The 13,737-nt window shown below is 53.2% G+C and overlaps 1 protein-coding gene across 2 annotated transcripts in view; it reads left to right on the plus strand.

Annotated features, from left to right (window-relative positions):
• Window positions 1-13,737, plus strand: part of MYLK (myosin light chain kinase) — a 190,026-nt gene that overhangs the window by 156,838 nt on the left and 19,451 nt on the right. For both annotated transcript variants that reach the window (XM_047790591.1, XM_047790599.1), the window contains exons 22-26: window positions 326-358; window positions 456-549; window positions 1,791-1,994; window positions 8,419-8,636; window positions 9,568-9,691. In XM_047790591.1, the coding sequence (XP_047646547.1) occupies window positions 326-358; window positions 456-549; window positions 1,791-1,994; window positions 8,419-8,636; window positions 9,568-9,691 (673 nt within the window). The remainder of the gene's footprint in view (window positions 1-325; window positions 359-455; window positions 550-1,790; window positions 1,995-8,418; window positions 8,637-9,567; window positions 9,692-13,737) is intronic.

Consider the following 13,737-nt stretch of genomic DNA (forward strand, 5'->3'; position numbering starts at 1 on the left):
GTGTCACAGTTGTACGTAAGTTCTGAAAGTCAGATGCACTAGAAAAGATGTGAAGAGGGTATGTCTGGGGGACCTCGAAGCTAGAGGGGTGGGGAATAGAGGGGAGAGCTGGTGGAGGGGCGGGCTGGCCCCAGTGAGGGGGCCAGTGCCTGCCAGTGTATACACGGCCCTGTTGCCGCATGGACCCATGGACCCCATGGCGCTGCCCAGAGGTCTGGGCTTGGTGGTTTTGTGCCTGGGAAGGCTGAGGCCTGACAAGGGCCCCCGTATGTTCTGCTGTCAATGGGACTTCAGTGCTAATCCCCTGTGTCCTCTCTCCCCCCAGAGCCCAAGGATGAAGTGGAGGTGTCAGATGACGGTGAGTGCTGGCTCCCGTCCTGGGGGCAGACTCAGGGGTGGAGGGGGGTGAGCCAGGGATCTCATGGCTCACTATCACCCCAACCCCCACCCTGCAGATGAGAAGGAGCCTGAGGTCGATTACCGGACCGTCACGGTCAATACGGAACAAAAAGTGTCTGACTTCTACGACATTGAAGAGAGACTAGGATCGTAAGTGGAGTGGGAGGCGTCCTTCCAGCCCCCAGGGTGAGGGTGGTGCAGGCTCCGCAGTTAAACCCCACACCCCATCTTCCTGTCCCCCGCCCTTCTACCCCGGCTTCTGCCAACTCCCCAGACCAAGATTCACGCAGAACCGGGGGGGGGGGGGCTGACCTGTCAGCACACACAAAAGCATCACCCACCCAGGGCTCTGAGGAGCTGCTGAGCCCCAGGCTCCACTCTGCCAGCTTGAGCAGGCCCTTCCTTCTCTGCGCCCCTGGCCCCCAAATAAACCTGACCAGGTCTGGCTCTGGCTTGGCCCATCTGCAGGATCCACAGACATCAATCAGTCAAGGCTGATGCGAGCACATGGCTCAGCCGTTCTAGCTGTAGTGTTTCAGGAAAACGCACCCCCTGACATGCTCCTGTCATCAGCACTTGCTTCTTGAACTTGGTCCACAAGCTTTGCTGGGCTGCGGAGACCCCAGAGGACTCAGAACCCAACCCTGACCCCTCGCCACAGCCAGGCTGTCCCCACCAGCAGTAGCACCCAAGGCTGCCTGCCTCCCATGGACCCTCGGTCCCTGGAGGAGGACCGGAGGTGGAGGAGAGGGCAACGGGGCTCAGCTCTGATTTCCAGCGGGCTCCTGGGAAAAAAAGGAGGGACACCAACCTCATAACAGTCCTGTACAAGGACCCTGCCCTGTGGCGGGAGCTGTGTGTCTGAGGAAGGCTGCCACCACCCCCTCCCCGCAGTGGGAAGCAGGGGCCTTCCTGGGCTGTCTCCAAGTTGCGGAAGGCCGGTGGCCACTCACAAACCCTCTGTATTTGGCGAAGCCTCCCTCAAACCACCGTCATGGGTCCCTGTGGGGGGAAAGGAAGAGAACTCTGTTGCCAAAATTAAGGCCTTATGCCAAGAAGACTCTGTCCTAAAAAAACAGCAGCACTAGACAGTGTTTGGGTGCCAGAGTCAGACGTGGGCTGAGGTTGACAAGCAGTGAGAGTGGGTTTGTCACTATCAGGAATGGAGAGTTTAGGTTTTTATGCCAATGCATCTGCGCCACAACTGCGGCTCTGCTGTGGAAGCACCAAAGCACAGACAGCCTGGGCACCCAGGCAGGGCTGTGTTCCAGGAAAATTTATTGATGAAACGAGGGGCCAGATGTCCCCCACAGGCCATTGCTTGCCAGTCTCCCTTCGGTAGAAAGCTGGGCTAAATCGCTTCTTCTCTCCTCCTCCTTTTTGGTTCGCAGTGGAAAATTTGGACAGGTCTTCCGACTTGTAGAGAAGAAAACTGGAAAAATCTGGGCAGGGAAATTCTTCAAGGCGTATTCCGCAAAAGAGAAAGAGAACATCCGGCAGGAGATCAGCATCATGAACTGTCTCCACCACCCCAAGCTGGTCCAGTGTGTGGACGCCTTCGAAGAGAAGGCCAACATCGTCATGGTCCTGGAGATGTGAGTGGCCCGCCACGCGTGCCGCCCCCACGTCCCACGCCGCCTCTGCAGGCACGGCTGAGGCACACACGCTTGGAACAGCCTGTGCACAGTGCCCGCCCCAGACCCACTGCCCACCGGGCCCTCGCTCGTCTCCATAACAAACTGGCAGGTCTTCAAGGACCCTGACCCCTTCTCACCCTCCCCTCCGTGTGAAAGGCCCTGGGTCCTTGGTTTCATTCAGGGTTTTCTAACACAGAGGTGGCTTTAGAGTAGACGGGGAGGGGACAGAGCAATTCCCCTTCCAGCCTGCCAGAGAGAATGGGGCCCAGGGCTGGGAGCTCCGAGGGCTCCCATCTCCCCCAGTCCGTTCTGCATGCCCCTAGTCCACGCTTGTCTGTTCTCTCTTGACCATTTGCTCACCAAAGAGAAGTGCTTTCTGAGCTGGGCTGTACAGAGGCAGGTGGATAATCAGGTAACCTCTAGCCAAGGCTCTCCTGGACTCCACTGTCTCTTCTAGTCCCAGGCCTCCACCACTCTCCCCTCTGAGCTGCTGGCCTGCATGCACACAAACACACACACGTGTGCACACAACACACACATGCACAACCCCCCCCACACAAATGCATATATACACACAAACACATATACGAATGCACACGCACACACAAATGCACATACACACATACACAAATGCATGTACACACATACACAAATGCACACACATACACACAGACACCCTCCACACACAAATGCAACACACACAAACACACGCACAAATGCATATACTGGAGTCAGTAAGCCAGGCAGCCTCCATGGTATGGTTTTTTAAGCATTTCCTTTTTTTAATCTGAATTTTTAAAATATGTGATACAATCACATCAAAAAATAGAAGAAAATGCACAATGAAAACTCCCATTCCTGCCCCTGTCCCTCATCTACCTCGTTCCTGCCCCCTCTCTCCACCACTGGGGACCAGTTTTGCTGGTTTCGTCTGTATCCTTCAGAGTTTCTCTCAGAAAATACAAGCATATACAACATATATAATTCATATCATAAATACATTCATCCCACCTTTTAACCCAAAGATAGGTCACACTCTGTACTCTGCACTTGGCTTCTCTCCATTCAGTAGCTGCTCTTGGAGCTCGTCCTGGGTCAATAGCCAGTGGGCTTCCTCGTTCTCCCAGCTCCCTGGGACTTCATCGCAGACACAGACCACGGTGGAATCCGTGCTCTTTGGCAGGGGCGTGGATGGCTTTCCGGCTTCGGCTTTTACAAACAAGTAGTGTTTGGCACCTCGTAGGTGTATCTTTTCACTTGCGCCGCTGTGGGTCTGTGGGATGAACTCCCAGGGGTGTGGGAGTGCTGGGTTGAAGGGCGTGTGTATCAGAAAGCTTTAGGGCTGTTGTGAAACTGCCTTCGGCATCCTGAATGGCTCATCCCGGGCTTTGGGGGCCTCTGTCCTTTGGAGGAGACCCTGTCCACATCCTGCCATTCTTTCTGGGGAAGAGTGAGGCCAGCAGGCACCCCCAGCCAGAGGAGGGTCCGTCTCCACTCACTCCGTGAGTGTTTCGGTGTCTTTCCCATCCATTGCTATTCCTCAGGAAGGGCAGTGGTGGTTAAGAAGCCCAGACTTGAGTCTGAGAAACCTCACTTCCACCCCTGCTCTGCCTCTCATTGTATGACCTTGAGTACATTACTCGATGGTGCCAATCCTTGGTTTTATGATCTAGAAAGGGAAGCTGTAAACCTCAGCATGAGTCATGTGGGGATGGATGGAATAGCGTGTGTCAGGCACAGGGATTTATGATTGCGAGTTATTCTTAGGACTGGGATGCTTTGACTTTTTCTGTATCCTGGTTTTTTTTCCATTTAAAATTATTTTGTGAGTGTTAACACCCAACTCAATGTATGGAACAAATCCAATATCCAGGAAACCTGGGGTCAACTCCTATGACAGATGAGCCATGATTTTATACCTAATGACTCCTTCTAGCAAGAAGAGGTATTTAGATGAGACTTCCTTTCAGTTCTAAAACTCCATGGAACTTTTACATAGATGCAAAGAAAATCTTCGTCCATGTGTTGGAAGCAGTTTCCAGCCCTCAGCTCAAACTCACCTCCCACTTCTAGGAAAGATTTCACCCAAGTCCATGGCCCCTCTCACCATCCCTTCGCAGTGGCCCTGTGGGCTGCAGCAGCTCACATCTATCGTGGAACAGGTTGCTTGGTCCAGGCAGTGTGGGCGTGAAGAAATGTATTATCTTTAGAGGTTAAACCTTGAGCAAGTTTGTGAGAAGGTGCAGGAGGGGGTAGGAGGCAGCCAAGCCTGGGGTAAGGCCGGGCAGCAGCACCCGTGGGCAGAATACCATACTTAGCTTGGAATTGGGAGTTGGCAAGCTGGACGGAAAATGTTGGGAGAAAACGTAAGAAGGCTTCAGTTGATCTGGCTTTTATCCCTCCACTCCCGCCCCTCCCCCTGTGAACAGGAGTGGGTCTCACATGCACGGAAGCCAGAGGATTCTCCCTCGCTTGAGGTTAGGAGCTTGCCCCTGGATAGGAACTCCACCCAAGAGGGAGCAGATTCATAGCCGATCCATACTTGCCTTCCAGCTTAAACAGACCTGGCCACTGAGAGGGCTGAATTTGGCTCAGCAGTGCGATTTGCTATTCTTCTTACTGGATAGAGAAACCAGGATAGAGAGGTTAAGAGGTTAAGGGAGTTCCCATCATGGCTCAGTGGAAACATATCTGACTAACATCCATGAGGACGCAGGTTCCATCCCTGGCCTCGCTCAGTGGGTTAAGGATCCGGCATTGCCGTGAGCTGTGGTGTAGGTCTCAGACGCGGCTCGGATCTGGCGTGGCTGTGGCTATGGTGTAGGCCAGCGGCTACAGCTCCAATTCGACCCCTAGCCTGGGAACCTCCATATGCCCTGAGTACAGCCCTAAAAAGACAAAAAAAAAGAGGTTAAGTGGGAGCAGATTCATACCCCATCCGTACTCGCCTTCCAACTTAAACAGACCTGACCACCGAGAGAGCCAAGTTTGGCTCAGCGGTGCAATTGGGTATTTTTCTTGCTGGATAGAGAAACTGGAGAGAGAGGTTAAGTGGACAGTCTCTGGTAAGAGACAAAAATAAAAATATACTCTAGGGTTCCAGGCTTCAGATCAGCTACCTCGATACAGTGAGAAATCAGATTTCATGTGTCTCCAGCCTTTCTGCCCTCTGATTACAGGACAAGCCCCCATTGTTGAGGCAGTGTTGTTCTGATACAAGGTTCCTTCAGGCTCCTGGTCTGGAGTCAGGGCTGGTCCTTTTGGGACATTGCAAGTGGTGGTGGGACCCTGAGCACTGAAGCAGATGTGTGGCCTAGGCTGTCATCCCTGGCCCATCTCACCTTTGTGCTGCCATTGGCAAAACTGATCAAAGAATAAGCAGCCAGCTGCCACAAGACAAGGAGGGAGAGGGTCTGGGTGTGGAGTCCCCTGAAGTGTCATCCTTCTGGCTGCTAATGTCCATAGTCCAGGGATAAATTCCATCCCTTGGTGAAGGTATTCATCCATTCAGTCACTTCTTCACTGTTAATTTATCAAGCACACATTTCCTCTGGCCCAATCTTGCCTGCTTGGCTTTATCCCCTCTATGGGTGGCAGCTTCTTTCCACCCACAGTCTTGAGCATTTTGAAGAGAAACCTATATAGAACCATGAAGCCTGTTTGTGTAACCCCCTCCATCCTAGAAAATGGACCATGGGAACAGTTTTCAAAATCTGTCGAGAGTGTTCCCTGGTGGCTCAATGGGTTAATCCAGTGTTGTCAGTGCTGTGGCTCTCTGGTGATAGCTGTGGTGTGGGTTCTGGCCAGGGAAGTTCTGCATGTCACAGGTGTGGCGAAAATACATAATTATATATATATAGAGAGAGAGAGAGAGAAAGCAAGAGAGACTAGATTGTATAGGTTTGAACCCATCTGAACCTTTGAACCTCGACTGAATAGGTTACCTCTAGAAATGCAGCAGGAATTATCTCCGTGGCTCCGATTTCTACCACACGCTGCCTCCGGCGTTCCTGAGTGTGCTACAGAAAATGGTTGCTTGATTTTTCAGACTAAAACCCAAACATTTGGGGGTTCTTTGTGCCATATATTTCCAGGTATAAATAAGGGTCTGGAGATGAGCTAGATGTTTTCCAGACATGCTCACAAACTACTTAAGATGAGCAGACTTGATATAGAAAGTGCAGGACAAGACTGTGGGAAGCTAGGAAGGGAAGGATTCTATGAGAAACTGGGAGTGATTTCTCAGAGGATGTGAATTTTAGCTGGCCTCCCAGGGGTGGTCATTGAATAAGCCAATATTTTTTGAACTTGTCTGATCTTAAGAATGACCTGGGATACTCAAAAATATGGATCACAGACCTTTCCGTGATTTTCTAAATCAAAATCTCCAGCAGAGAAGCTTCAGAACTTAGGTGTCTATATTTTCTTTTTTCTTTTCTTTATTTTTTTTTTCATCTTTTTGTTTTTTCTGGGGCTGCTCTCACGGCGCATGGAGGTTCCCAGGCTAGGGGTCAAATTGGAGCTGTAGCCACCGGCCTACGCCAGAGCCACAGCAATGCAGGATCCAAGCCACGTCTGCAACCTACACCACAGCTCACGGCAACGCCGGATCCTTAACCCGCTGAGCAAGGCCAGGGATCAAACCTGCAACCTCATGGTTCCTAGTCAGATTCGTTAACCACTTCGCCACGACGGGAACTCCTTGGGTGTCTATATTTTCAACAAGAGCTCTCAGGGATTCTTTTGTAAAAAAAAAAAAAAAAAAAAAAAAAAAGAGAGAGAAGATAATTAACATTATTGAGCACCTACCATGTACCAGACACTATTCTAAGCACTTTACCTGTGTTAACCCGCTCAGTCTTCACAGCATGCCTGTGAGGTGGCAGTGTGTTTACCTGTACCTTACAGATGAGGAAATTGGGGCTCAGAGATGTTAAAAATGTCCTGAGATCTTGGAAGGGAGATTAGAGTTTGATTGGAGCCTCTGTAGCGAGCAATAGAAAGGCAAGGCTTGAGGACAGAGACGCCACCTGCTGGCCGTGCAGGGACCTCCTCGGTTGGTTTGAAAGCATTGGTCCCAGCGCCCCCCAGTGACCAAAGGCACAGACTGACCTTTCCCAGCTCAGCCCTCCCAGAAGTCAGTGTCATGTGGTGATGGATGGAGGCCCACAGAGGCTGTGGTGTGCTGGGCCCCATAGTGCGCCCCTGTCTGTCTCTCCCTCTGGGAGCAGTAACAAAATCTACTTGGCACACTGCAGTTTGTCAAATGATAATTAATAAATGCTGAGTACCTACTGTGTGTTAGGCACGATGCTTTACGAAAGTTCCTCTTCCCTAACTACAAGGAGGTTGGGACAAATGAGGAAACAGGCTCAGAAAAGTAACTTTCCCAAGGTCACACAGAGACGGGATTCAAACTCCACTCTTTCCCTTTCTTGTAATGTTTCCCCTGGAAGAGGACAGACCCAGAATGAAGCCCCCCTAGCCTTGTTCATCTAGTGGATCTACAGGCTGTTGTAGAAAAGGGCTTGCTGATGTCTGGATGGTACATAAGTTAGCAAGGAGATGCTTTAAACTTCCTGAGCAGCGAGCAAGGAAGTTGGGTTGGAGAGAGGACCAGAGAGGCCCCATGTGACTCAGGCAGCGAGGCTGTGCATCTGCACTGAAGGGCAGGATGCCAGCCGCCGGATCCTCTGGGGCAGTCCTTAGAAGAAATGCCCACTGGAGCCCCAGAGCCACCGTGGCCAGGATCTGAAGCCTATCCAGGCAGGAAGGATATACTACCCTCACAGCCTAGGCGAGCAGGCGAGACAAGTTAATTGCGTTGGGCAGGAGTGAACTGATGCTGTAGGCCTAGCCAGAGGAAGCAAGTCAATCGTAGTCCTAAGTATAATGGGTTATAGCCAATGAATTTTGGAAAATGTGCTGAGGTTCCTTATCATTGAAGATTATTTTTCTGTTTCTGTCTATGCAAAACAAATGCTTACTAGTCCTATGACTACTTCATGTTTCAATTCTTTATGACTAAATGACCTGGCTGGAGAACAGGATGACATCTATAGTCCATCACCCTTTTGGCTAAGGTTCATTCTGGATCTCTCAGTTCATGAGCACCTCTGAAACCGCCCAGGCTAGATGCTTCCCTGCATCCCCCCAAAGCTGAGTGGACAGAGGCAGGGTCACCCCCAAGCAGGAAACCAGGAGGTTTCACACAATGAAAAGTTGGGACCAGCATAACGGGGCCGTGGCAGGAAGCTACAGTAAGTGCCCGGCACCCCCATACCCTGGGCTTTCCTGCCCGCCCGCAGCCTGCCCTGGGCAGACCCGCTGCCAGCCAGGCTCCCTGATCTTGCGGTCTGGGTGCCCTCTTCTGTACCCACAGCGTGTCCGGGGGCGAGCTGTTCGAGCGCATCATTGACGAGGACTTTGAGTTGACGGAGCGCGAGTGCATCAAGTACATGCGGCAGATCTCGGAGGGGGTGGAGTACATCCACAAGCAGGGCATCGTCCACCTGGACCTCAAGCCTGAGAACATCATGTGTGTCAACAAGACGGGCACCCGGATCAAGCTCATCGACTTCGGTCTGGCCCGGCGGCTGGGTAAGGCCCATCCACCTCCCCGGGGTTCCCCAGAAGGCAGTGGCAGTGGCTGTGGCAGTTGGTGTTCCAGGCACTGGGTGTTAGAGGGGAGGCACTGGATTGGCTCTGAAATCGGAGAGCGTGGAGACGGCCCCGGCCACTCGCCCAAGGTGGGAACCTCCCTCTCAAACACCTTATCTGTAAAATGGGATAACAGTCGTACCCACCCCATCGAGTGGTTGGGGGAGCACATGAGTTGGTACTGGTGGAGGGATGAGAGCCGTGCCTTGCACACAGCAAGCACTGTGTATATAGTATTAGCTTTTTTTCCCTTTTTGTTCCCTCTGGTGCCTTCAGCGGCCAAACATTTCAGTGATGGTGCTTCGTCCCCTTTGCCTCCTGCCTGCCATGCCCTTTGCAGAGAGAGCGCGTCCGCGTGCTTCCTCTCATCGGGTTCTCACAGCAGCCCTGTTGAGGTGGGCAGGCCAGATTTTAGGAGCCTCAACATGCAGATCCGGAAACCGAGGTTCACAGTAGCTTTGCCGAGCCAGTCCCACCATGAGGGCCTCGGCCTAGGTCAGGGCGGGCTCTGAGGCACAAAGGACGGAGGGAACGGTAGAGAGTATTCGCAAGCACAAGTCCCAACCCCTGCCTCAGGGAAATCATGGGAGACAGGGACACATGGAAGGCCTTTGGGGGCAGAGCTGTAAGGGGCTCTTCCCCCCCAACCCCCGACCCCTGACCCCACCCAGGACATTGGAGGTGAGCATGCCGTTTGCTGGTTTCGCTGGTGTGGATGAGGTTGTTGCAAGAGGAGGCTGGTGTCTCTGTGCTGTCCCTTGAGGGGAGAGCAGCTGGCGACCAGCCTTGCCTGTGTCCCTTTTGGGCTTCCACTGACCTCGGGTTGGCTCCAGATGTTCTGGCCATTGACCCCTCTCCATCCTGGTTGCAGAGAATGCGGGGTCTCTGAAGGTCCTCTTTGGCACCCCGGAGTTTGTGGCGCCTGAAGTGATCAACTATGAGCCCATTGGCTATGCCACGGACATGTGGAGCATCGGGGTCATCTGCTACATCCTGTGAGTCACGGGCACACAGGGGAGGGTCCTTGGGCTGCCCTGATGTTAAAGGGGCCAGGGCGGGTTCTGATGGGAAGTCCGCCCCGGAGTCAGGAGGGCAGCAGGCTCCCATGCCCTCCCCGCTGACCCTGTGCTCCGGGTGAGTCCGCAGCCTACGTCAGACTTTGAGCATCTAGCTCCACACACCAAGATCCCCATTCAGGGCCCCTCACCATCCCTGACGCTGGTCAGCCTGGGCATCTTGGTCAGGAGAGCAGGCGTGTGCAGTGTGTAACCTTTGCTCATGTACGTGGGTCCCTAGAGAAATACAGTGGGAGCCCAGGGACACATTGCCTGTGGGCATCGTCACTGTCTTCAGAGGACAGCATCCCATCCTTATGGTAGGGGGACCCGCCCTGCCAGCCTCATCTCTGAATCCAGCACATGAACTGATTAATAAGCATCTTCGATGATAGAGCCTTTACCGGGGCCAATAGATAACAGAAAGCTACTGAGTGGCAATTAGAATGGGAAAAGGAGGTGAGAAACAGGAAGCCATTCCAGTTAACAATGCTGGAGAAAAAGGAGAGAACAGTACCAGGAGGAGCGCTTCACAGGGGGTACCAGGCACCAGTCACCTGGGCTTCTCCTTAGACTGCTGGTTCTGATTCAAAGGGCCCGGGAGACTTGAGAATCCACCTCTAACAGGTTGCAGGTTGCCGATGCTGCTGCTCTGAGGACCACATTTTGCATACCAGGCCCTAGAATATACCCTTTTGTTGCCATCTAGCTGGTTTAGTCTCCGGAGCCCCCCAGGCACAGGCAGGCAGTAGCCTCAGAGGCAGCCCCTGAACTTGGGTGGCGGCACAGTTATGGGACAGTCTCCTTGAAGATGCAGACATGCATGGTTTCATTCTGAAAACAAGTTTTTGTTGGGCAAGCAAAAGGACCAATGAAATGTTTTCATGGAAAGCTTGAGAGGGACCTCTAAGCATTCTGTCTTAGATCCCTTCAGACCCCAGTGGGAGAAATGGCTTTAGGTGATTGTGCTGCACAGCCAGGTTTAGGAGCCACTGTAACAAAAGCCTTAGCGGAAGTAGAGTAGGAATTCTCTTGTGGCACAGACAGCTAAGGATCTAGCACCATCACTGCAGCTCCCTGGGTCACTGCTGTGGCATAGGTTCAACCCCAGGCCCAGGAATTTCGACATGCCACAGGCACAGTCAAATAAAAGAGGGGAGGGGAGTGATTTTACACAATGTGGCTTTTTCATATACTCAGGAGACCAACTCTCCCTGTGGTCTATTAGGACAGCCTCCCTCGGTTGAACCTGTGTGACAAGTTCTGTGACCCGGAGAGTCATGTTCCTGCCTGGGTTCTCCCCCACCAGCACAGCTTCCCCCAGAGCAGTGGAGAAGCATCTCTGGCCAGGAGAGCATCTCCCTGCCTCTCCCTCCCCCATCCCCTCTGGAAGAAAGGGAGCTGAGGAGTGGAGAAAACTGTGCCAGAAGCTGCAGTGCCGGCCTCTGGGTAAATAAGGGAGAGCCGGGGTGGGGGTGGGGAGCGCCTGCCCACTCACGCTGGCTCTTTCCCTGGGAGAGACAGTCTTTGGCCAGCTCCCTCTGTTCAGACCCAGCTGCCCTGTGGCCTGACTTGGTCCAGGATCCCCCACAGCCATTAAGGAGACCTGGTCACTGTCTTCATCAGTTTTCCCACCACTGGTGGACGGGGGCCATCTGGATCGTCAGAACAAACCTGGGCGTGGGGCGTGGCAGGGATTCGATCGTCACTTGGCACTGAGATCACTGGGGCCAGGGGAGCCCACAGGGCTGCCCACCCCACCGTCCTAGAGGGCAGCCGGCTGTCTAGTTCATTCAGCACTGATGGGTTTCCCAGGCTGTGGGACTCTTCCATGCTGAAGCGAGGCCCATCCTGGGCAAACTAGTTTGACAGCTTCCCCAAACCTCCCCTCTGCTTTCTCAGGCCCTAGGGGTCAGGGCCAGAGCAGTGACTAGCCCCTCAGTGAATCTGCCCGGGGCCTGCAGCCCTCCCAGGGCCCCCACCCAGGGTAATCCGATCCCCACATCTAAGGCTGTGCATTACATTTGCCTGTTCTTGAACTTTAGATAAACAAAGGCGCGTGGAAAAACCTGACGGGCTGCTTCTTCCCACATTGTTTGCGAGCCCCATTGGCATTATGGTGTGTAGTGGGAGGGTTTTCATTGTCAGTGCTATGTTCTCCGCTGTGCAGCTCACCCAGTTTACTCATCCATTCTTCTGCTGATGGGCTTTTGACTAGATTCCAGTTCTGATACATGTGTTTTAGTGACTAACTTCATTCATTTCTGTTGGGTATATAATCTAAGAACTAGAATTACTGGGTCATAAGAGCACTTTATTTTAAAATGCAAATTCTGGAGTTCCTGTTGTGGCTCAGTGGAAATGAACCTGACTAGTATCCATGATGACATAGGTTCGATCTCCGGCCTTGCACGGTGGGTTAAGGATCTGGCATTGCCGTGAGCTGTGGCATAGGTTGCAGATGTGGCTCGGATCCCGCGTTGCTGTGGCTGTGGTGTAGGCTGGCAGCTGCAGCTCCGATTCAGTCCCTAGCCTGGGAACCTCCATATGTTGCAGGTGCGGCCCTAATTGAAAAATGAAAAGACAGTTCTTTTAGGTGGACAAGTAATTTGGGTAACATGTTACACAGTTTGCTGGGTTATTTTTAAGGCTAAGATCTAGAAATAAGGAAGGGCTTTTTGAAACCGGGAGAAAATAATTTTGATGCATGGGGCACCAGCCTGAGGCATCTGGAATGGAGATGAGGAGGGCAGAGAGGTGTGTATGGGTGGGAAGCAGGTGAGCAGCAGGGATGATGGACAAGGTTCAGCCCTGTGCAGTCTCCAGCAGCCTCCCCGGCATCCTGGCCCTCTGCGGGCTGCTGTGCCCTCTGGGACTTGTCCCACTGGCTCTCACAGTGGGGATTGAGGTCTGGAAGTCTCCCTCCTGAACATGGGCTGTCAGCAGAGTACGTGGTATGAAAACAGAAGTTGGAGCAGCCAGATTGCTTCCTGTCATCCCCACTTTACAGAATTCTGGAGCCCCTGCTGGAAGCCCCCAGAAGAGGTTCTCTGGCGGCCCTCGTGCCCCCTCTGGCCCTCTCTTTGGAGCTTGGTTGTCTGACTGGCAGTCCTTGTCAGGGTCACCTTCTGTGTTTGTATCAGTGGGCCCCCCACCGCCCATCTCCTTTCTGGGTTAGTGAGAGGTAGGGAGCGGAGGGGGTGGATGATAACAGATTTATCACTCAGCACACATTTGGTGGGCAGCTCTGCCCCAGAGGTTGTTCTGACTTTGCTGAAGGAACTCCTTCTCAAACCCTCAGAGAGAGCAGGCCAGATCCTGTCCTGGCACAGGAGACTTGGCCCCGATCCCTACCCAGGGTGCTTAGGCAGGGTTGAGGGGCCCCTGCCCTCTCACCCCTGATTCTGAGGGGAGATAGCAGGTTTCGTGAATCTGCCGGAAGCTTCTGCTGTTAGCAGTACCCATTTGGTTGCGGAGAGGACATGGCGCTCTAGGTCACAGCTCAACCATAAAGACAGTCTAAGCTCCCCTCCTTTTTCAAAACCTCCCTCCCTCTCCATCTCCCACCCTCCCTTTCCCAAGGACTTGATGTTCCCTTACTGCCTGTGGGGACACCAAAACCCTTCTCTGTGCCCTGCCGTCACCCCTACTCCAGAATTCCCTCTCCTCTTTCTTTCCCCCAAACCTCCCCTCGGCTTCCTCCTCCATGCCATCTTCCTGCTGCACTCAGCAGCCAACTTCCCATCTCAGCCCATCTGTGAGCACGCACTGTGGTCCACAGAGCCAGGCCATCCCCATCTGGATTCTACCTTCTGGGGACAGCAGCCTAGTGAGCTGGGGGGAAGACCCAGTGCCCAAGCATCAGGCATCTACTCAGACTCCGGTTCGGATGCAGGGCTCTTCAGAGGGATCCAGGGAGCTCTGCCTGGGCTGCCTGCCCACTCAGCTGCTGAGCCCAGACCTGCTCTCTGGTTCCAGCTCCTGTG

Source organism: Phacochoerus africanus, chromosome 1 (genome assembly GCF_016906955.1).
Source record: "Phacochoerus africanus isolate WHEZ1 chromosome 1, ROS_Pafr_v1, whole genome shotgun sequence".
In the NCBI taxonomy this organism is placed as follows: Eukaryota; Metazoa; Chordata; class Mammalia; order Artiodactyla; family Suidae; genus Phacochoerus; species Phacochoerus africanus.